This window comes from Archocentrus centrarchus, chromosome 19 (assembly GCF_007364275.1).
Source record: "Archocentrus centrarchus isolate MPI-CPG fArcCen1 chromosome 19, fArcCen1, whole genome shotgun sequence".
NCBI lineage: Eukaryota > Metazoa > Chordata > Actinopteri > Cichliformes > Cichlidae > Archocentrus > Archocentrus centrarchus.
In genome coordinates, this window is record NC_044364.1 from 29486784 (window position 1) to 29509868 (window position 23085).

General features: G+C 44.7%; 1 protein-coding gene across 1 annotated transcript in view; it reads left to right on the top strand.

Annotated features, from left to right (window-relative positions):
• tanc2b (tetratricopeptide repeat, ankyrin repeat and coiled-coil containing 2b) overlaps positions 1-23085 on the top strand; it is a 135958-nt gene that overhangs the window by 98386 nt on the left and 14487 nt on the right. The window contains exons 8-20 of the mRNA XM_030755739.1: positions 1055-1303; positions 6893-7024; positions 14859-14897; positions 15958-16239; positions 16455-16579; positions 18432-18663; positions 19563-19732; positions 19913-20191; positions 20680-20847; positions 21793-21953; positions 22313-22421; positions 22533-22655; positions 22756-22992. Coding sequence (XP_030611599.1) covers positions 1055-1303; positions 6893-7024; positions 14859-14897; positions 15958-16239; positions 16455-16579; positions 18432-18663; positions 19563-19732; positions 19913-20191; positions 20680-20847; positions 21793-21953; positions 22313-22421; positions 22533-22655; positions 22756-22992 — 2306 coding nt within the window. The remainder of the gene's footprint in view (positions 1-1054; positions 1304-6892; positions 7025-14858; positions 14898-15957; positions 16240-16454; positions 16580-18431; positions 18664-19562; positions 19733-19912; positions 20192-20679; positions 20848-21792; positions 21954-22312; positions 22422-22532; positions 22656-22755; positions 22993-23085) is intronic.

Here is a 23085-nt window from a genome sequence, read left to right on the forward strand (position 1 = left end):
TCCTGCTGGTGTGGCCTTTAAGGCACCTCTGAGGTGGGTGGACATGATGAGACAGAGCTTCTTGTTCCACCTCAACTTCTTGAAGCCTCAGCCCATTTGCCATTTTTCTCATCCATCATTTTTTTATAGTTTGCTATTTTACTGTACAGCTTCTACCAAGTTTGCTGGTTCCTTTTAAAAACGTTACCTCTACTTTTTGTTTCGTCCGAGTTTAACCAATCAGACTACTCCAGGTGTTAACCGATCTGCTGATCTTTGTTTTAAAGCACTGGAAACAGGCATTACACCGTATCTGTACTTTGCTAGGGAGCAAGACAAGCAAGCAAGTTTTTCCTTGCTTTTCCACGGCTGGAATGCAGTCAACTCAGGAATGATGTCGCTCCTAGCACTGACATCTGATTTCCAGAAGGAATGCAGGGTGGCCATAAAACAAACAAGCAAAAACACAAATGCCTGATGGTTCCTGCAGCGAACTGCTCTGTACAGCTCAGACTGGAACGTTAGTGTGCCAGTGTAGTCCAAAAGTCTTAAAACTATATTTCAAATGGTGCAAACCAATGGTTTTAAATCTGAGTAATGACATACACCCCCCAAAGAAAAAAAAATAAATAAATTAAAAGGTTTCCTGAATGCCGTTTCCAGACCTGAGTGGGGTACTGTCCAAAAACCTTCTTTGATCTGGTCTGGGATCAGTTTCCAGTGCAGCCACGGTCCCTTCCCGCTCAGTCAGAACTGGTCTGTGCTCCACGCCTCCACACGTTGACATCATCTGTGGCATTTGTGCCTCATTTGAAAGGAATCGGGGAGCTGAAATGCTCTCTGGTGTGAAGCAAAAGTCGAAACAGGTGCCATCATTGTTTCCTGGCAACAATGGTGAACACCTGCAGTTTGATGAGGAAAGCATTACATCAACATACCATTGATTTAGAACAACAGCAAATAAATGTGAAGGCAGATGGGCTGGGCAGGTGAAGGGATGACAGAGGACAGCTCAAACAAAGCCAGGTTAAAAAAAAAAATGGCCTAAACGATTGTGTTGTTGTTTGTGTTGCAGCCACTCTGACCAGCTATTCCGAGAACATGGAGCGAGGCAGCAAATACGGCGAGGGTTCGCGGGGAAACCTCAAACTGTGGCAGCCTCAGAAATCAGGCATGGACTCGTTCTTGTACAGGGTGGATGAAAACATGACCGCCTCCACCTACAGCCTCAACAAAATCCCTGAGCGCAACCTGGAGAGCATGTCCCCCCATTCTGCCCACTCCATCCCTCTGTACCTCATGCCCCGCCCTAACTCTGTGGCTGGTGAGTCCCTTCCTCCTTCCCTTCCTCTAATGTGAAAGTAAAAAAAAAAATGTCCAAGGAGCCAAAAATATGGTTATTTACAGGCGAATGGCCATGCAGTATACACATTTTGCCATCTTTTCTGGCAAAATTGGATTGAACTGCTGGTGTTCAGCTGTGTTACGCCCTATTTCTGACTCCTTACTCGCTCCCTCTTCACTCCTTTCAACCGTTCTTCCCGCGCTTGATGTCCTACAAGATGAACTGCAATCTTCTCCTTTGAATTCTTTGATGTCTGTTGGTGATTGCAGGCAATATATGAATACTTAGTGGCCTTTGAAGGTGAATTTGCATGGCATGACCTGCATTTTTCTTCTTCGGAAAAAAGGTTGTTTGAGTGTCTGTCGTCACAAAACTTCTGCAAGGCCTTCTTCCATTTCAGCTACTGAAAAAGCCCCCAAAATTCGGTCTCATCCCAAAGCTCTGGACCACATTTCTCCTGCAGTTTCCTAAAATCTGGGCTTATTCATAAGAGGAGCTCAGATGTGGTTTGACTTGATTACATTTTTTCCTGCATTTTTTTGATAATCTAGGGAGAAAACTCCCCTGTTTCCAGCTGTCACGGGGGTGATGCTGAAACTTCGGGTAACTGTAAATCCGCGTTGGTATTTTGTTAAACTCTCACAGCCCTCTGGTGTAGACTGAAACCACGCAGCAGAATAATACAGGGTGGGAACGAGAGCTTCTGCAGGATAACACACTGCGGCTGGAAGAATACGTAGGGAAAACTGGCATTTGTGCTGCTAACAGAGGCCTCGTTGATGTGTGTTTCTTTTTTGCCTCAAAAAGGCTCCCAAACCTAACAGTAAATATTTCAAGAAAAATGTCAGTTTCATAACAGAGAGGCTGTCCTAATGGGCCTGATTGGAATATTGTTCTCATCAGAGGCTGTTATACCTTCTCCCACTCCTCCTGGCTAAAGAGTGTGTGCGTGCAGACACTCAGATATTTCACTAAACACTGTAATATGCTTGACAAGGCCTGTCACTGCAGCTATGACCCTCTCTTTATGCTGGTCATGTTCTGCTGTTTGACTCTGCTGTCTGGCAGCGCACAGACTCTGTCGGGTTTAGAGATTCATCCTCGATCTCATCTCCGCCCCTCAATAGTCAGATCTTCAAAAGAGACTGAGTGAGCTAGATACGGCTTAAAAGACATGATATAAGCTGCAGATGATGCAAAATATAAAATGGAAAGAGCAGAAACGGTGTAGCGAGGGAACAATTTAAAAAAAAACAGGAAAAGAGGAGATGATTTGTCTGAAGGCATTTGTATTTGTCAGGAACAGGAATTCCATATTGAGGAGAGGGAGATGGATACATGTGGAAGAGGAGTGAAAGGGAGTTTCATAATCTCTTTTTCTCACTCTGTCTCTCCTCCACAAAGAATTATTAGATGATGTAGGGATGGGAGGCAAGCACAGGCTGAGGATTGGCTGGGCTCACACAGCAGTGGAACATCAAAGCCCCAGGCATTAACCGTTTCTATCCCCAAGAGTGACAGAGACTCGCTTTGATGTGCGGGGAGGGAGGGAGAGCGATACGGAGCGAGAGCAGAAGGCGACTGGGGAGGAAAGCGAGAAGGGAGGGGGCTACTCTATTACCTAATGAAGTCAGTGCGTTGGTAGAGCTGAAGATGGATATGGAGGAAGGAGAAACCAAAACCAAGATTTTTTTTTTTTTTTTAATTTCACACGTCATGATGATTAAGAGAAAAATGAATGAATTGTAAAATTGGAGGACTCACAACAAAATTTGAAGAGAAAAATGATCAAAATGGACAAACCAGAGGGTGAGAAACTCTGAACAGGCAGGGTTGTGTATTTCCCACACTGATGCTAAGTGGTTTCTTTGGTTAGATCCTCCGTGCCTCGCTGACTGGTGTTGAGGTTAAATGGAAACTGTGGAAGAGACGAGACCGCCACGTCGATTAGGGATCTCAGGATTCTCAGAGACCGCGGTTTTCAGGATACGGTTTTGGTTTCTACCAAATCTAAAAATAAAACTACAGCCACGATTAATTGATAATGAACGGGGAAAATAAACTCTATTGCCATCTGTTTCCAGCTCACTCTTTACTTACAGCTTTCTCTAGAATCACACGCTTTAGCCATAAACAGCCTCTTATAGCTTGTTAGCATAATAAGCTATAAGAGGCCATGCAGTTATAGTTATGTAAGCTCTCAACCACTACTGCTCATCCTATATTCACAACATGGGAAAATCGAAGTTCCAGAACAAAATGACTGGGGGTGCATTAGACGTTCGTGAGGGTGACGCCTGCACAGCCTACCAGGGCCACCCTTGGAGAAACCTAAATGTGGAAGACTCGTGGCGAAGTCTTTGCTCAGTGCCCGCAGGCACACATTCAGTTCTGGCTGTTTTTAAAAGGCTTCTGACCAAAGATGGCCTGGGACCAAATTTACAAAACGTCTGCTGTGACCTACGTCTACAGACCAACCAACTGTAACACAGCATGAGACGATGCGCTGAGCACTGCGACCTGTTAAATTGTTTGAAGTAGTTTCGGTCCAGTTTCAGTCCTCCAGCTCCCAAAGCCAGGCAGTCACCACAGAACAAGCCCAACCTTACAGCACTTCTAAACCATGCATGTTTACAGCATGGTGCCATATTTTTGTCAAGCAACACCACAAACACCTGCCATGAGTTCCAGCTCAGCAACTACAGAGAGCAGAAAGCTAGTGATCTATTGGAGCCTCTGTGTTTAATCTATGCCATAACCTACACCGCAGCCTTACGTGAACCTGCCTATAAATGTTATTACACGCTGATGTCGACGTAGCCTGCAGAAGTATAAATGCTGGCAACAGCAGAAGTTAAACCATTGTGGCTCCAGCTGCCCCCCCAAATGACATCAGTAAGCTCCTCCTCCATTTCTGAGTGCCGGTGTCACCAGGAGCGAATTTTTCACCTAATTTTTAACCCAATCAAATCTATTTTTTAGCTCCAACCACGTCCCAAGGGATGAATGTCAGTTCACTTCATTACTTAGACATCGCATGCAATCAGACCGTGCTAAAACTTCACTTAACATTAGGTGTTAACCATAATAATACAAACTCCAACCCTTAATGGCATTTGAACTTAATAAAAACCTGCTGTAAACCTTTTTATTTCTATTGTAAAGTTGGGCTTTTTAACATGGGAGTCTGTGGGGCTTGACTCAGTCGTGGAGTCGGCCTCGAGTGGCCATTCAAGGAACTGCAGTCTTAAAGGTTGCTGCCTGGTCACAGGTGTTATTTTTGCACAGCCTTCTGGGAGTTGACATATTGGAGATGCCACTACAACCTGAAATATTTACAGATGTTACCCAGGTGTTAATGAGGTGACAGATTACAGATTTCCTATATGTTTAGAAGGCTACATAGACACGTCTGAAGATCTGTATGCGCCACCATATAAAGCTGTCTGGGGAGCTGTGAAATCCCTTCTCATACAAAGACTCGCTCTTTAGTCTCCAAATTCACTCAATTAGGGTAACGGCTCACTTGAGATAACATTTTTCAGTTTGGGGGATGTACATCGTCTTCATTGATTTCCTTTTCCTTCAGTTTTTCCTAATTTCCTTTTTGTCGTCAATCAGCTTAGATGCATGGTGTTTTAACACTGGGAAATATTGTTTAAATACCTCTGCCTCCATTATTTATCATCGCGAGTCATCGTTCTGGTAGTTGAGAGGAGAATAGTGAGGCATACAGAGCTCCAGCAGCTACTTCATATCTGTGATGAGTAGTCGACTTCCCGGCTGATACTGGCTCTGGATGGCAGCCCAGCTGGTCTTAGAGAGTGTGTGTGTGCGTGTGCGTGCATGCATTTATGCCATTTGTCGCTCTTAAAAACAGGAAGTGTCTGATGTGGCTGTCATTACCCAAAGCTCTCTGCTGCACAGTTAAACCTTTTTCTCACTTTTTTGTACACCTTGCATTCTCTGCCGGTTCCATGCTTGTTTTTTTCCTCTCTTTTTCTTTTCACTGTTCGTGTAGTCTTAGCGCATTGGCACGGGAACTGTGAATGTGATCCCCAGCAGCCTGCTGCATTGCAGATAGAGATGATGAGCACATGGATTTGAGTCCTCACATTCAAACACAGTTGAAAGAGGAAAAAAAGGAGACTTTCCAGCCCCGCAGGCCTGAGTCATTCTTCCTTGTTTTGCAGCAGATTAATGCCTCCACTGGCCCCTGCTTTTAGCCCAGTTGGATGATCAGCACCCCCAATCCCGCCAGGGCCGAGGCTCCAGCATTCTCAGCTGCCATTTTCCCTCCATTTTGGGAAACCCATGTGGCTCATTTTTTTTGGGTCCACGGCTGGGGTGACTCAGATGGTCAGCGACACACAAACACAGCCGTAGACGTGCTCGGTGCTCGACTAAGCTTAACTCCAGTAGCACAGAAGCCATGAGCAGGATGTGGATCAGTGCTGAGGTGCTGATGAGTGTTAGACAGGCGAGAGGTGCTGGGCTCAGAGGCCTGCTCCTGGGAGATTTACTGTGCCTTAGTTTTTAGAGTGACTGCCGAGAGAGAGGCAGAGGTAGAACTGAGAAGAGCCATGGATTTTCACTCACACCTCTCTCCAGCTCCTTGAATTTGACATTGGATGTTTCAGACTACTTCAGGTATAGTGTGAAGGAAGAGGGATTCGCAGCTCTGTTTTTTCTGGATTAATACAGCTTACATTTTATTTTTCTAGCTTTGTCTGTCCGTTCAGTTAATGCACACACTAAGGTTACTGCGGAGGTCTGGGATCACAGATGGAAGAGCGGACCAAATGTATTCAAATGATAAAATTGGTGTCCATCCACATTTATCCATCAAAGCTCACACAAGAGCTTCTTGGTTGCCTTTACAGGTGCACTTGCATCACGCAGAGTATTTCAGACCATCTGGCTGAATGGTTTGCGTGTTTAAAATCTGTATGTTGTGGTGACTTGGCAGCTCAGCGCTCATCTGTCAAGGAACCACCAACCTCTCGATTAAGTCCCTTAATCCTTTCTGTGTTTGCCTCGTCTTTCCCTGCTCTCACCTCTGACTGAACCGAGGGGTTCAGGTGTGACGGGGAATCTGTGTGCTTTACTCTCGCTGACGGCGCCTAATCTCGTTTAACATTCAGTGGTTCCGAGCGTTGGCCCCGAAGACACGGTGTGGTGTGAACAATCAGCAGCCAGCGTCAGACGGTGCTCTCTCCATGAATAAGACATTTGTCTGCTGAGCTAATTAATCCTGAGAGGGGCCGGATGGCATCTGCCTCCGTGCCGCGTGACAGACACGGAGAGGAGGGAATTTTAGGACACAACCGTGTAGGGCTGACTTTCTCTTTCCTGTAGAAGTCAGCAAGTGGGAGAGCAGGAGCCTGACGACCGCCTCAGGACACTGTCATGAACCTTTGCCACCTTCATGTGTGTGTGTCTAACGTGTGGTTAGGTTTCTGTAGTCTCTCAATGTACACGTGTGCTGACAATACTGTCTTTTTTTCTTTCTAACCCTAACCCTAACCCTCTCCCCTCTGTCTCACACACATGCACGCAAACACACAGCTACCAGTTCGGCCCACCTGGAGGATCTAGCGTACCTGGATGAGCAGAGGCACACTCCGTTACGCACCTCGCTGCGCATGCCCAGACAGAGCACCACCTGCGGGCCGGGTCGCTCCGGGCAGGATCTGAGAGGTGAGCGACAAAGCAGAGTTAAGGACAAACACACACTTATGCACAAACACAGCCCCTCCTTATTGTCAGGTGTTCAGTCTGTGAGGTTTTTACGCTGGCTGTGTGAGATACAGGTCACAGGCTTGAACTGATCCATTATGTCTGAATAATGAGGAAACTGCCACATTAGAGAGATCCCCCTCTAAAGCCTCTAAATATAAAGATACAGAGGATGTTTCATAATAGAATAATGCAATACTATTATAAATCATTAGATTTCCCAGAGTATCCTTGGGGTTTAAAGCCAAATAATTGCGGTATTCCTGGTTTTATTCATCCCAATTTTCTTCCGGCTCGATTTGGAACACAAACATTCAGAAAATAACTAACGATCTTAAACTGGTGGATAGCTGGTTTTGTGCAGTTTTGTGGTTGCTGTTATAAGATTGAATGAAAGGTGCTGAGTTTTCGTTCAGCGGTGGGCCATCGCCCAACAAATGTTTGTGACAGACTCTTTAATTCCTCAGTTTCATTCATTTTGTATCTTTTCTGCATCAGTTTGTGATGGAAACGTCTTATCTAAGTTTGGGTTTTTCGGGGATCTTTGTTTGTGTAACCGAATATGACAGCACCAAAGTGGGGCGCGCACTCACACAGCGGTGAATCATATCCTTCCTAATTGGCTTTTTTACTCTCAAAGAGACCATAGCCTATTAAATGAACATCATGTTGTATCCAGTAATATTTGAGACCAGGGTTTAATAACGAACTCAACAGGAAAGGTTCACTGAGGTCATAAATCAACTGAGCAGGAGTGATTTTTTTTTTTATGGGCTTCTAAACAATTGGAACTTCTTAATGCAGCCACCGCCTGCTGGTCATGGGAAAGAATGCAGGTTTAAGGCTTCACCTTTCAGACCTGGAGGCTTTGCCCATCTTTAATATACACTCTATGATATAGACTGAAGTATGACCCATTGCAGTCATTTGCTGTAGAGAAGCACTGTGATCGGCCACTTGTTTCACGTCATTCGCAGTTCAGAGGCAAACGTGGGGACGCCGTTGTGTTCCGAGGCGAAGCTGCGCGACGAGCGAGTTGTTTTTAAAATTCAAATCAATGTCGGTGACGGTTCGTTTGCACTCTGCGGTGTCTTTCAGATGCAAATGCCCGCACGTATCGCTAAGCTCTTACAACAGACCGCTGATGCGGCTGTGCTGTTGGTGGTGAACTCCGGATGTTGTCGGCTGTTGCCTGTTCTTGTCCTTGTGCGCGAAACAGAGGGATGACACAAAGAGCATTTTGTCATACTGTCTCAGCACTAAGACCAATTTTGTCTCTGTGCTTAACATTCAGAGTCAGCTTCACTGCACACTGTTCGAGTCGAGAGAGCAGCGAGTGCCTCTGTGACGGAGCGGCCTCCTTACCACATGGCCAAATGGCCTTATGTCGCATTATGTGTCCCCTTGCCCTTCTTCCTCTGTCACTTAGCTGGTAATGAGCACTGTAATGACAGCCCTCTGCCATCCGAGCGAACACAAATATGCGTTCCTGTGTGTTTTAAACACCCGTTAAGACCCCACTTAGATGAGAGTGTGCTCAGCTGAGCGGCGATGTGATGCCTCTGCTCAAGGGCAGCTGGCTGCAGACAGATGCAGAGTCAAAGAGTGGTAAAGGGAAGCGAAAGGGAAGGAGGGAGATGGAGATGGACACACGAGAGAGAAAAAAAAGACAGCAGACATTGGGTAAGAAGTAGTTCCTCTCAAAGCCTCACTGTTACTGCCAGAGCCACTTGTTTCAACCTTCCTCCTCTAAGGGCAGCCAAGTGTGTTTACAAGCCAAACGACTGCATCCTAGCATGCTTACTGCCTCCTTGGATCAGTGTCAGTGCCTCCCTGAGTGCACTGCTCGTCTGCTTTCATCGGGTGAGACAGAGAATGAGATAGAGGGAGAAAAGGAAATTGAAATACAGGGTTTCCCCCTAAAGATAATGTGGTGACGAATTATCTCAAATTATTCTTGAGATTGAAAGCAGACTTGCAAGTGTGGAAAAGCCAGACTAAAGGATTACCTGATTGAATGTATGTTTACCTCTCCAGCTCACAGAGTGCTTTCTGTGGCCTAAAAGACATCTTTGAAACATCAAGCATAAAATAATAGTGTTAAGACTGTTTTTCTTTGGCAGATGCCTTGCAGTGAGATCCATAAGTTTTTGGATAATTCGTTGTAATTTTGCCTCTGTACATCAACACAGTGGGTTTTAACTCAAACAATCAAGATGTGACTGAAGTGCAGACTTCGAGCTTTAATTCAGTCCCTCATTTTCAGAGGCTCTAAATGAATTGGACAAACTACCTATTTTAAATCTGAGGATTGTTTTTAAAGTTTGGATGAAATTTTGTAGTCAGTCACTGCATGAAGCCTAGCACCCATGGACATCACCAGATGCTGTGTTTCCTCCCTTGAGATGCTCTGCCAGGCCTTTTCTGCAGCCACCTCCAGTTGCTGCTTGTTTGTGGGTCTTTCTGCATTCACTTTTGTATTTAATAACTAAAAAGCGTGCTCTGTTGGGCTGAGATCAGGTCACTGATTTGGCCATTTAAGAATGCCCCCTTTCTTTGCCTTGAGAAACTCTGGGGTTGCTTTTGCAGTTTGCTTTGGGTCATTATCCATTTGCAGCGTGAAGCTCAGCATTTGGCTGAATCTGAGCAGAGCGTGCAGCCCTGCACACTCACACTTCATCCTGCTGCTTCTATCAGCAGTCGCATCATATCAACACTAGTGCCTCGGTTCCAGCAGCAGCCATAGATGCCAAAGCCATAACATTGCCTCCACCATGTTTGATAGATAACATGGCATGCTTTAGATCCTGAGTTGTTTCTCTTCTTCTCCGTGCCTTTCTCTTCCCATCGTTCTGCTACAAGTTCATCTTGGTTTCATCTGTCCAAAGAATGTTTCCAGAAATGTGCAGGCTTTTTTTCTTATCTAATCTAGCCTTCTTTTTCTTGAGTGCACCTTTTTAAACCCACTGTATTTACATCCGTGAAGGCGTCTCTTGATTGCAGACTCTGATAATGATACATCTACCTCCTCCAGAGTGTTCTTGACTTGGCTAGACTTTGTAAAGGCTAGCCAAGTTTTTTCTTAACTAAGGAACAACTTATTTGATCGTCCACTTTAGTTGCCTCCTGTTGTCGCTCAGGCCTTTTGATTGACTTGGATACTACTAAAGTTTTTCTAATCATGGCCTCCTTCATTTGTATAGACTTCTCTTTGGAACTCATTCTGAGAGATCCAGTAAGCAGTTCAACCCTTGGAATCAGCTCCACATCCTTTACCTGCTTGATGTGTTGTGGGATAAGAAGGGAACGGGCCTCCCTGGCTGTGAAACCGCCTGTCAGTCAATTGTCCAGTTAATTTTGAGCCCCTGAAAATCTCTGAGCAGTTAGTGCAAAGCTTTTGTAAAATCCCTCCAATTAAAGGTGAAAGTTTGCATTTCAACCACATCTTGGTTGTTTGATTTAAAATTCACTGCGCTGGTATTGATAAGCAAAATTACAAAGCTGCATCATTGTCCAAATATTTATGGACCTGACTGTATTATCAGGGTCCCAATCAGTTCTTGGTGATGTCCAAATCAAAACGTGTACATAAAAATCTAAGAGAGGATGTAAAATGCAAACATTTAGACGGATCAAAGAATGAGGCTCTTTGGGTATTTTGCATGAGAGACTGCTGGATTCTGACTTAGTGGAGACTGCTGGTTATGCACAGTATTGATCAGGTGGTAGCCAGCTGACAGATCCAGCTCTCTCTGTGGTTGATTCTGTCGAAGCTTCTTTTGATGCCAGCCATCGGGGGCCCAAGCTGTGCTGCTGTTTTGAGGAGAGTGAGTCAGACTGTAATGGACCTTCTTGTGCTCCTGCCTGCCTACCTCTAAGATTTACCACCCACCTTATCTTTTCACTGCAAACTCTCTCACATAACTGTACACTGCACACACATTTTCTCCCTCATTTGTCCTTACTTTCTCTCTCTTTGTCTTTGTCCCTCCCCCCTCCATCCCTCACCATCTTTTCACCTCAGCTCACGTACACAAAACAGGTTGATGGTTGCAGCTTTTGGCTGGCAAAATATTTTTAACTCCAAATGGTTTTATTACGCCCATATATACTCTTTGACAGAGGTGAGAAGTAAGTAATAACTCTGAGAAGTTCCGTTGAGCGCCGCAATTGATTAGCCATCTAAAGGATGGGGTTCGTAATATGCAGTATTCTTCTTACTGTCAGCAAGTGACATGAGAATACCAAAACAAAGGATAAATTGATGCCACTAACACGTAGAACCTATGAAGCATGATGCAGTTTATTCATCTGTGCCATAGAAATCTATTGTTGTTGATTAACCTGAACACAGTCATTTATTTCCAGTCACAGCAAACTACAAATCTGCACTCATTCATTCAGCCTTTTAAAATTGACTTCACACTCTGTGACCTTTTTTTAAAACTATTACTATATATTATATATTAATGGGACAGTTTTAGTACTCATCTGTAGTACTGTTCGTCCCTCCAGATTGTACTGGTGTTCTGGACATAACTGGCCTTGAAAAGACACGTATTTGAAGTGAAACATCCCTTTAAGTGGGAAGATTACTGAAACATGTACTAAAGCTGTTTTCAAACTTGAGTTCTGAAAAGAGACTCCGGTAAGGATATTTCACACATGTAGCCCTCAGCTGGAGATTTTCAACTTCATACACTAGTAGAATTATTGAGCTTGGTGTAGGTGAGGGTGTGCTGCCTGAATGCAGGAGACAGGGAGCACGATGAGACTGTCAGCTGACTTTGACCTGCGACGTTTGGACGCAGGCGCCATCAGACATCGTGCAGATCTTGCAGGGAAAGACCTGCATGATGCATGATGAAGTTAAAGACTTCCTGGTGTCCAGTCCACCTGCACTGGACATTTGCTCACATTCACCTCCATCAGGTAATTTCTAGAGACGTTGAGGGCTGCAGTGCATGAGTGAAAACGGTTACATGGGCTGGTTATGGTGGGTTTTTTTTTTTTAATTAAACACTGCAGGGCTTATCACGTGATTGTGAAATCAATTACAGTACAGTGGTGTTTATAGTAACATTTGTTTACAGTAAACACAACTGAAGGAGAAAGAAAGAAGGCTCTTGATTAGGTTTAGTTGAGGCGGTTAGCTAAACGTCTCCATTTGATGAAAGTGCACCAACTTGTTTGGTGCTTCAGATGATGTGATTTGCTGTTTGAGTACTGAGTCATAATTCATGCAGTCTTCATCTAATAAACAGAGTTTCACTTAAATGATCTAGGCTTGTAATAATTAGGTTTGTCTTGGGGTTCTTTGGAGGGTTCTTATGTAACATGGTTCTGAGACACAAGTCAGTAAATACTATGCCAACAAGGAAATAGTACAAGTTAAATGGTAATTTGCAGCCACAGGTTATTTTTTAAGAACATGCATTAGCCATAGGGACATCCAGGTTTAATATGTTGCTCTAAGCCTGCTCTGCAAATTGCATAAGATTTTTTTTTTTTCAGCAGAAATTATGTAAGATCCTGTTGTTCTGCCCATGCATTTGCTAGCTGTAGCTGACAAGAAATGACTGGAGTTTTAAAGCAGACAGCAGAAAAACAATCCTTTGACTCTTTCTCCTGACCTGAGATAACCCATCACCGCACTCCCCAGAGCCCCTCACAACAAGCAGAGTGATCATCTGAACTGCTTATCCTCCTCTTCCCCTAATATATCCTCTCTTCCTTCACCGCTGTGCTAATTCCACTCTCCTTTTCCTCTTCCCCTTTTCCTGTCCTCCACTACCCATCCTCCTCTCTTTTCCTGTCCTCCTCTCTGCTTCTCCTCGTCCTCCTCCTCCTCTTCTCCCTCCTTCTCAAGGCTGTTCAGTCACCATGAGTCATCCTCACCTGGTGAATAATTAAAAAGTCTGAGACTCTCACTCCGTCTGGCCATGGAGGGTTGGCGTTAGAGGAGGACGTGGAGGAGGACGGGGGGAGGTGGAGTGATACCTTGCTCAATGCTGCCTGAGGGGGAGTGTTATGGGCAGGATTATGAGCAACTGCCATCCATCCATCCCTCTCATTCGTGCACACACACACACACACACACACACACACACACACACACACACACACACACACACACACACTTTTACACTCACCATCCTGGAAACAACTCCCACAGCCCCTGTTCACAACATGGCTGCCATGTTTTCCTGAAATACCTGACACAGTGGAGCAGTGGTGGCTGTACGACTTAACGCGCATGAAGAGATGTAATCGTTTCTGCCATTTGGAGGATGGTGTGAGGTTGTGCTTAATAATTCCACAAGGACGAAAGGAGCTTTACGGGCACGTTTGGTGCTCAGTCACCCCCAAGATAATTGGATTAGCACCACTTAAAACTGAGTCTCTGGGTATTTAGCTTCCTACTTCATTGACCTGAGGTATCTAAGCTATTGTAAGTTGCAGCATTGGGTAGTTTTCAGATCACCAGTTTCGCATTGTGTCAGTTCCTTCCTAGCGGGAAACCCAGCTGGGAGAATATTACATCAGCACAGTGGCTTCTTTCTCTGCCTCTCTCTGACTTTATATGTTTATGCATGTTTGTCGAGTTAGCACTAAAATAATCTGACCTGGGAATATGGATGAAACGTCTTTTATTACACTGGGCCGCAGCTGGCACACAGCTTAGTGCAGTGAAATGCAGTCCTGGCTGTGCACTTAGTGTAAATGGAGAGCAGCTTTTCACCCACTTCCAGATATATCTGCTTTTTGCTGATTGTATAAGACAGAATATTCTCAGCATAATCATTGCATTTCTTTTGATTCTGCGATCATAATTAGCATTCCTGGAAAAGAGGAGTGCTTGCAACAGCACTTTCAAGTGCTGTGCGGTACAAGACATTAAGAGCAATATCAGCTCATTATCAGCACACTGAAGTCTTTTAGAAAAGACATATAGCTCTAATGCAACGCTCACTCCCTCCTTGCCCCCTGCATAATTTGCAGCACTGTACCTTTGCAGACACTGAAGAAGGAAACCTGCACACGCTCGCCATCTTTCTCCTAATGTATAGTTTCTACTGCTCTGACTCACAGCGTGCTTTTTTTGCTAGTATGCTGCAGAGTGTGAAATGAACTCCTGCACTGGCTATTATCTGACCAGCAGCTATTTTTCGCTGCATACTGCAAGAGTCTGATTAAACTTTACCCCAGCGAAGAACCCAAAACACAGACTGAGGTGAAAATCAGATTTTTACAGTTGGTTTGAGGCTGCCTGTAATAACTCCAAATTTTAGAATATTTTACCTGAAATTGTGGTTAATGTTAACAGGCTGCAGACATACACATACACGCGAGCCACATAGGCGGTGGAGTTGAGGTTGGAGTCTCTCTTCACAGGGTCGAATTACTACTCCAACTGGATTCAATTACTTTTATGGGGATTGATTGATCTCGCCCAGTGCAATGGAACCAATTAGATTCTCCCAAAAGTGCAAAGCCTCTCCAACCTCCCCTCCAGACATGCTGAGAAATGCGCTCAATGTAATTCAAAGGATTTCAATTAGTAATCGACCCTGGTTTAGTGGTTCCCCATATTTCTGACATGATGATGTGCTGATGCTACTGCCGCTTCCTCTTTTTTTTCTCCCCCCCTTTTACTGAATTACACCTTGCCCTGTGCTCTGACATACTGCACATTGCTGCCAGTTTCCATTCCTGTCCTCACTGCCTTTTTCTTCCTTCTCTCTCATTACTCTCTTTCTTCTTCTCTCTGTCTTTTGCTTGCTGTTCGTCTCAGCTTCCGCAAATAGCACCCATGCCTGGCAATCGCAGTCACGTAAGTTACTTTAACTTTAATTTGCTGCAACAGGTAGCGCGTTCTGCTCAAAGTCATCCTGCTTGCTGGTGCTACATGTGCTCTAGTCAAGTGGCAAACACTCCTACCAGCAAAGCGTTTGGATTATTCACATAAAACTCGCAGTGGAAATCAGGCGTAGCTGCCAGAGGCTGAGATGGCATTTAAAGGAAAGACACCCCCGATACAAGAACGCATGTTTTTATTCTCAGCGCTCAAACCGGTTTGAAAGATGAGGCCAGGGCGATGACACCCAGAAGCAGAAGACTCAGTTTTACACAGAATTTTATCGCACAGCTTCTGAAGTTCATACCAGATTCATTTTAGCCTCATTAGTCTTTAATGGTCCATATGTTGTGCTGAAATGATGCCCAACCTCTGCAGGACTTTAGTTTAATTACTCCCCCCAGTGAGTACAATCAACAGTCGGCCGTGACCATTAAAAGCAGTCACTCCCTTGGCTTCTTAAAAAAATTCCTTTATAACTGCATGAATTCAAAACATGCTTGATTTTGGTTGTTTTGCTGTAAAATATGGGCTGGTAATGTAAGTGGGGAAGATTTAAAAGAAGATGGCACGAATAATAAATTCCTGGGCAGCACAAGTTGTCACCTTTGAACTCTTAAATGTTCCCGCCTTTCAGCGTCCCAGGAAGTGGATTACTCCTGCTTCAGCTTTTTCCACCGAGGCCAGCAGACACATTTCATAAGTTATCGTCATATATTTAATCTCAGCTGCTTTCGTGTAGCTGTTAAAGTAATTCAGAGATGCCAATCTTTTCATGCTTTATTAGATGCAGATATTCAGGTTTTACACATAAAATAAACAAATATATGGATAGATGTGTAAAAAAATCACATCTGTGGTGAATTTCATGCCATAATGTGCAGCAGTGTTTACCATCCCTTATTAGAGAGTACAAATATTTGTTGTATACATTGTGTATACATGCACACTGTTGCACTCTTTCAGCTGCATTATTGCGACTAAAGGAGGGGACTGTTATTGCTATACCACTAACTGTGTCTCTGTGGCTCGGCAGTGCGTTTTGCTCCCTATCGGCCTCAAGACATCGCCCTCAAGCCTCTGCTGTTTGAGGTGCCCAGCATCACCATGGACTCCGTCTTCACTGGCCGCGAGTGGCTCTTCCAGGAGATCGACGCGCACCTCAACAACCCCAACATCAGCACCAACCAGGGCGTGGTGATAGTAGGCAACATCGGCTTCGGCAAAACGGCGATTATCTCTCGCTTGGTGGCGCTCAGCTGCCACGGCACCCGCATGAGACAGATTGCTTCTGACAGCCCTCAGGCCTCACCCAAACGTAGGCATCTGTTCATTTTAAATACGGTTTCTAAGCTTGGTTTTGATAGCAAAAAAAGAAAAAAGCTTATGAGAATATTTTTTATGAGTTCCAGGTTAAAATTCCAGCACTTTGGAAATCCTCATGAGTCTTTGTTCAGTGGTTGTGCAAAAAATATTTCATGCATGCGACACGTGTGTGAGCTGTCCCTGTGTGTTTGGCTGCCTTGTGTCCAGATGGAGAGGGGCTTCCTCTCACCCAACCCCAGCCTACGCACGGCACCCTCGGAGGAGGCAGCTGTCCGGGGACCCCCGAGATGAGGCGACGTCAGGAGGAAGCCATGAGGAGGCTGGCATCTCAGGTACCGCATACACCTCCACGTTTCAGCCTCTGATCAGCACACTGAACACTCTCTGGATTCAAGAAAAAGAGTTTATTTTGAACATTTGTCTCAAAGTATCAAAACACTCCAGCTGATTGGTGTGTTTTTGACTTTTTCCTCCCCTCATAGAGTGCTTTTACAAATGCAAATTATCTATTTTTCAGCCATTTTCTTCACAAATAAGTGTGCTTGAAGTGATTGTAATATGAAATTTCCAGCTCTTATTTGATTGCCATATATTAAAGCAGTGTAAGTGCACAAGCCAAAACCACTTGTGAGCGTTTCTACCTCTCGGCGCGTTCATTTCCCCCGACTTTTATTTTCACAGCAAAATCAATTCCCAAATATTCTGTCAGGGGAATTTGCATGCTTCTGTATTCTTCTGTCTTTCATCTGTTTCTTTGTCAAAGAACAGCAATGTGTATCTGACGACTGAGAAAAAAGTCTTATTGAATTACTAAAATGGTCATTTTGGCCATGAAATTTCCTCGTAAGATAATTTCCTTTTAATGTCTTAAACTCTCAGTTAGTGACTGCATTGTTTGTAGGGCAGCCAATGACACGGCTCCTGCTCTCACAGAAACAGCTTCAAGCTTCTGTAACAAGTTTCTTGCCACCGGCAGGCGCTCGCACAGAGCTTAGTCCTGAGGTGGAGGAATTCAAAACAGGTGCAGGAGATAAGCCGGGACTTGGCTTTTTTACCCTTTTGAAACATTCCGAGCTGAAACATTCCGAGCTGAATTCCGTGTGGCTCTTTGTTGTGTTAAATGCTTTTAAATGTCGAGCATTAACTTCCTCTAACCTGCCCGCGATGTAAACCTTTGTGATGTGAGAGCCGGCTCCCTTTCCTGCTCCTCTTCCTGTCTGCTGTTGCACCTCAGTCCCCCCCCCGCCTTCCCCTGCTGCGTAGCCATCTGCATCCCCAGTCCCAGCCTGATGCATTATGCAGATGTGTTTAAAAAAGAAAAAACAACTTTGCCAGGGAGCCTTATGAAATATTTATACCTGCAGAAAGCCATTTCCCAGCCAAGCTATTAGATCTTGTTAACTCTGTGAATTAATAATTGAGCTCACTCCCTTTTTCACCCCTTTTGTTTTAAAGCCCTTTATTCCACTGTGACCAAAAATTAGCATTCCATTTTGATTAGTCCCCCCCTTCCTTTTTTCTCACTGCCCTCTGATCGCTGCCACCGCTTCTGAAAATTCAAACTCTTTGTGATCTCTTGGTCCCCCGGAGCGCCTGGTCACACCTGCTGCTATTGTTGAGCTCTCAGAAAACTCACCTGCCCTCTGCTATTTTCCATCTCACCGTGTGCCTGTTCAAAAATACCTTTTTTTTTTTTAATTCTTTCATTTCCTTAATCAGTGAATCTGAACGTGTTTCAAGCACGTAGCTGTGAATTATGACAGTTTAACACTTGACTCCTTCGTACAGCAGTCATCTCACACATGAGCATGCATGAACTAACTCAGTCAGTCTCTTTTGGCAGCCGGAAGCAATGAATTATTAATAGCTAAAACCATACAGCGAGACGAGCAGTATTATGTTTCATTATGCTGCAATCATCCACCATGAAGTTGACTCAATCCCAAATGAGTTGTAGCTGTTGTACACTGGGAAAGCCGGCGTTGCACTGACAGAGGCCTGAAAAGTGTTATTTCTCAAAGTGTGTCATGTGTCCCAAAGTGCTCCCTGACACTGATCTTCAGTTTGCATTATCCAAAGGTTGCTCAAGGTTAGGAGTACCAGAGGGAAATGGAAAGTGTTCACCTTTACAGCTCTCCAAGTGACCTGGCTTACAATCTTCTCCCAACTCTCTGTCGCCCCCAGGTGGTGGCGTACCACTACTGCCAGGCAGATAACGCCTACACCTGCTTGGTGCCGGAGTTTGTGCACAACGTGGCGGCTCTCCTGTGCCGCTCACCCCACCTGGTCGCCTACAGGGAGCAGCTGCTGAGGGAACCACACCTGCAGAGCATCTTGAGTCTGCGGTCCTGCGTCCAGGACCCCCTGGCCTCCTTTAGGAGAGGGGTCCTGGAGCCCCTGGATGCACTTTACAAAGGTGAAGGATTTGTAGCTGATGGCCTGGTGCTTCTGCAGTAACCAGGGGATATGTGGACAGAATGGCGCAACTAACCTGGGGGGCAAGGAGGGAAAAAAACCTGAAAAACAGTTTAAAGAAAAAAGAAAACACTGGAAAATTATTAACTTAAAGTATGGCGACCAGTTGAAATTGTTAGCTAAATGAATATATGGATAAATTACTAAACATAATAAATAACCCTTCAGTAACATTAGTGGACAAGTGGTTGAAATGCAGTACTGTGCAAAAGTCTTGAGCCACCCCTCTAGCAAAGAATCAATTTTAAATTGCATCTTTAGCATTTTGCTACAAGCAGCCTGTCTTAAAAACACACTTTATTCCTATTTCTTTAGCTGAATCTGTGAAAAATGCCAAAGATATCAGTCTGACAGGCATAAAATTGTATTTTTGCACCAACAAGACGATTCCTGGAGAACTATCAGCAGAAAACTTGACATATCTCAGCATGGTGTGCAAAACCGTATCGTATCAAATTTCTGTCTCTCACTCCTTAATCTTCAGTTGTGTTGCAGCTTTTACGTATGTGGTAGGAATATGTAGGAAGATATTTTAGTCAGTACTACTGCGGCTGTGCTCTGGGACCACCATGCCCTTCCACAGGCATACGTGGAGAGCCAGCGGTGAGGAGAGGAGAACAGCAGCAAGACCCAGTTCGACACAGATGACAGGAGAAGCTGAGGTGCAGGAGGTTTGCAGAATGTCTCGCACAGGAGCAGCAACTGTAGGCAGGTTAAGGGAGCTTAAATAGCTGAGCCATAAGGTGATGTGGACTCAGTTGCTGCGATTGGAGTTGAGCTTAACTTCGTGTCTTGCCAGGACTAACTCTGCACTCCACTTGTCTTCACTCGGTTTTTCAGAGAGGAAGATCAACTCTGAGGAGGACTTCATTATCCTCATCGACGGCCTCAACGAGGCCGAGTTCCACAAGCCAGACTACGGGGACACCATCGTCTCCTTCCTCACCAAAACCATCAACAAGTTCCCTCCCTGGCTCAAACTGGTGGTCACGGTCAGGACCACCCTACAGGTAGGGGAGAGCTTCTCTTCTTCATTCATCGTGAATAACTGGATGCAGAATAGAAATCATAGCATGTTATTTATTTTTGACCTCTTTATGAATTCCTGTACTTGTGCAAATCTGCAGTTTAAAGCATCACCAATATCATTTAAAAACGACTTCCTAATGGAAACGGTTCTGACTCTCCAGGAGATCACCAACGCGCTGCCTTTTCACCGAATCTCTCTGGACAGCCTGGAGGAGAATGACGCCATAGATCAGGACCTGCAGGGCTACATCCTGCACCGCATCCACAGCAGCCCGGAGATCCAGAACAACATCTCGCTCAACGGCAAGATGGACAACACCACCTTTGGCAAGCTCAGTGCCCACCTCAAGGCCCTGAGCCAGGGATCCTATCTGTACCTCAAACTCACCTTTGACCTCATTGAGAAGGGCTACCTTGTCCTCAAAAGCTCCAGCTATAAGGTATAACTTGGTTGTGGCTTTAACACTAATATACATAACCAGACAGTGACCTCAGAAGTAATGAAGTCTGTGCATCCACACCGCTCGTAATTTGCAGCTGCGGTGCTGGAGAGGTGTTTCTGTTTACCTGCACTCTGACGTGCATTGTGCAGAAGTAGTTTCATAAAACCCGTTTTGACAGCCAGAATCCAGCACCTTTTTCATAAATTATGCATTTGAAATGTTTCAGTGTAGCATTTCATTATGAAATATTTTATCTCACACCCCCAGCTTCATTTAATTTCATGTATTCAGACATGTTTCCAGACTCCATTTATTTAAAAAAAAAAAAAAAAACATCTGATAAATTCACATTCTTCTCTCTGAGGAAGACCGCGTGGAAGAGTTGAAGAATAGTTGAAGTTGGCTGTACAAACAAGATGAATTATTCATGCTGTGCAGGGCTGAAAATCAGCCTTACAAATCAGGATCCGTCCTCCCTCCCTCAGGTGGTTCCAGTAAACCTGGCGGAGGTATACCTGCTGCAGTGCAACATGCGCTTCCCCACACAGTCGTCGTTCGAACGGGCGCTTCCCCTGCTCAACGTGGCCGTGGCCTCGCTCCACCCGCTGACCGATGAGCAGATTTATCAAGCCATCAACGCTGGTTCGCTGCAGGTATACGGCACCTCACACCTTTACACCTTTCAGTGTATCGAGGCTTCAGTGGAACGAATGTCCTTGTGATTCAGTCAGTATCAAAGTTAATTACTATCCAAAGTAGAACGAGAAGTCATTAATATGTATGAAGTGTTTTTAATGATGAGGCTGTTACATTCAAAGGCCCCTTAAAGCTTTAGTTATTTGATCAGCTTCTTAAACTATATGTACTATTGTATAACTTGTTGATTGTTCCTCATGAATATGTAAAGATCCAAAATATATTTAGCATATTGTGACTTTGGTTGAATGTTTCACCTTTGCTCTGCAGACTGACGATGTGTGCAGAGTTTGAGAGAAGGCAGAAACTGTGTGTGCCACATCTATAACTTTGTAATGTCACAGCTACTGGAAGCAGGTCACTGAGTGACTGAGTGAAAACTTGATACTGTCAGTGCACACACACCAAAAAGATGATTATTCTGTGATGCAGAAAACAGATTTTCTGTCCAGCTGAATCCAAAAGCTGTGGCGTGGAGCTCCTGGTAGCAGAGAGCGAGGAGATAATATAATAAAATTCTTGCCTTGATGCTTTTTATTGTTGGTGATTGATTAAAAACTGTGGGAAGCACCTTTTCTGGCTTCTGATTAGCAGTGAGCTAGAAAATGTTAACGATTTTCAATATGAAAATATACTGAAGACCATTACATTTATTTGAGGAAAGTTCTCATGTCTTAAAACATGTCTGTGTTTATTACGTGCTGGTGGACTGAAACGTGCAGTACTGTGCTGTGTTTGCTTGTAAATTAAACAATAAAAAATTCAGTTATTGACAACAATGGCAACAGATTTAATGATGTCATTTGCTTCCCTGACTGATGACATCATATGCTTTCATTCATAACTGCTGATGTAAAGATGCTTTAGGACACCACAGTGATGTCCGCTCTCTAACATGGCAGGGCACCCTGGACTGGGAAGATTTCCAGCAACGCGTGGACAACCTGTCGGTCTTCCTTGTGAAGAGGAGGGATGGCACACGGATGTTTGTTCACCCCTCCTTCAGAGAGTGGCTGATCTGGAGAGAAGAGGGGGAAAAAACAAAGTTCCTCTGCGATCCTAGGTGAGAAGGGGCGGGCTGTAGATCATATGATAAGAAAGAAGGTTTAATAAGATGATAATAAAACAGGATTTTTGGGAGCGTATGAAAAGGACACTGGATTTTGGGAGTTTTTATGTAGTAGAATCCTTATAAGAATATGAGAACTCAAAACTATAGTTTCAGCCATTACTGTTGTGCCTGTAGTGTCACATAATTACAGTCTTTAACTGTAAAACATCTTTAAATGTAAACGTTTCTTTTCCTACATTATTATTAAAACCTATTCCACCAACTGTGCCGGGGTGCGCCGGCCGGTCTGCAGATAAGTGTTATGACCTGAGTCGGTGTCAAGTACTGAAAGTGTCTTCCTCCCCCTGCAGGAGCGGGCACACCCTTCTGGCCTTCTGGTTCTCTCGGCAGGAGAACAAGCTGAACAGGCAGCAGACGATTGAGCTGGGCCATCACATCCTCAAAGCACATATCTTCAAGGTATACTGTTGTTTGTCCTCACACTCTTCTACACACACACACACACCCCCACACAGCTGTGGTCTAGCTCTGCAGTAATGAATATTTACACTCCATCTCTCTCTTTTCAAGGGTCTCAGCAAGAAAGTCGGAGTTTCCTCATCCATCTTGCAAGGCCTGTGGGTATCCTACAGCACAGAGGGTCTCTCAGCTGCTCTTTCTTCACTCCGAAACCTCTACACTCCAAACATCAAGGTACAGGTGCTACCACAGCTCAGAGGAGAATATTCAGATTCACTCATACTTCACAGCGGGAACTTTTCCTCGTTTCTAACTTTTAAATGTGTTTGTTTAGGTCAGCCGGCTACTGATGTTGGGTGGCGCCAATGTGAACTACCGTACAGAGGTGCTGAACAATGCCCCCATCCTCTGTGTCCACTCCCACTTGGGCTACATGGACATGGTGGCCTTGCTGCTAGAGTTTGGCGCCTCCGTTGACGCCCAGTCTGAAAGTGGGCTCACACCGCTGGGCTACGCTGCTGCTGGTGGCCACATGACGATTGTGACTGCACTTTGCCGCAAGAGAGCGAAGGTTTGTGAAGGAAAATGGCAAGTAGAGAGGGGGAATGTGGGGAAAACTGGGCTATTTCCATGTTTTTTGATCAAATGCGTATCCTATTACCAG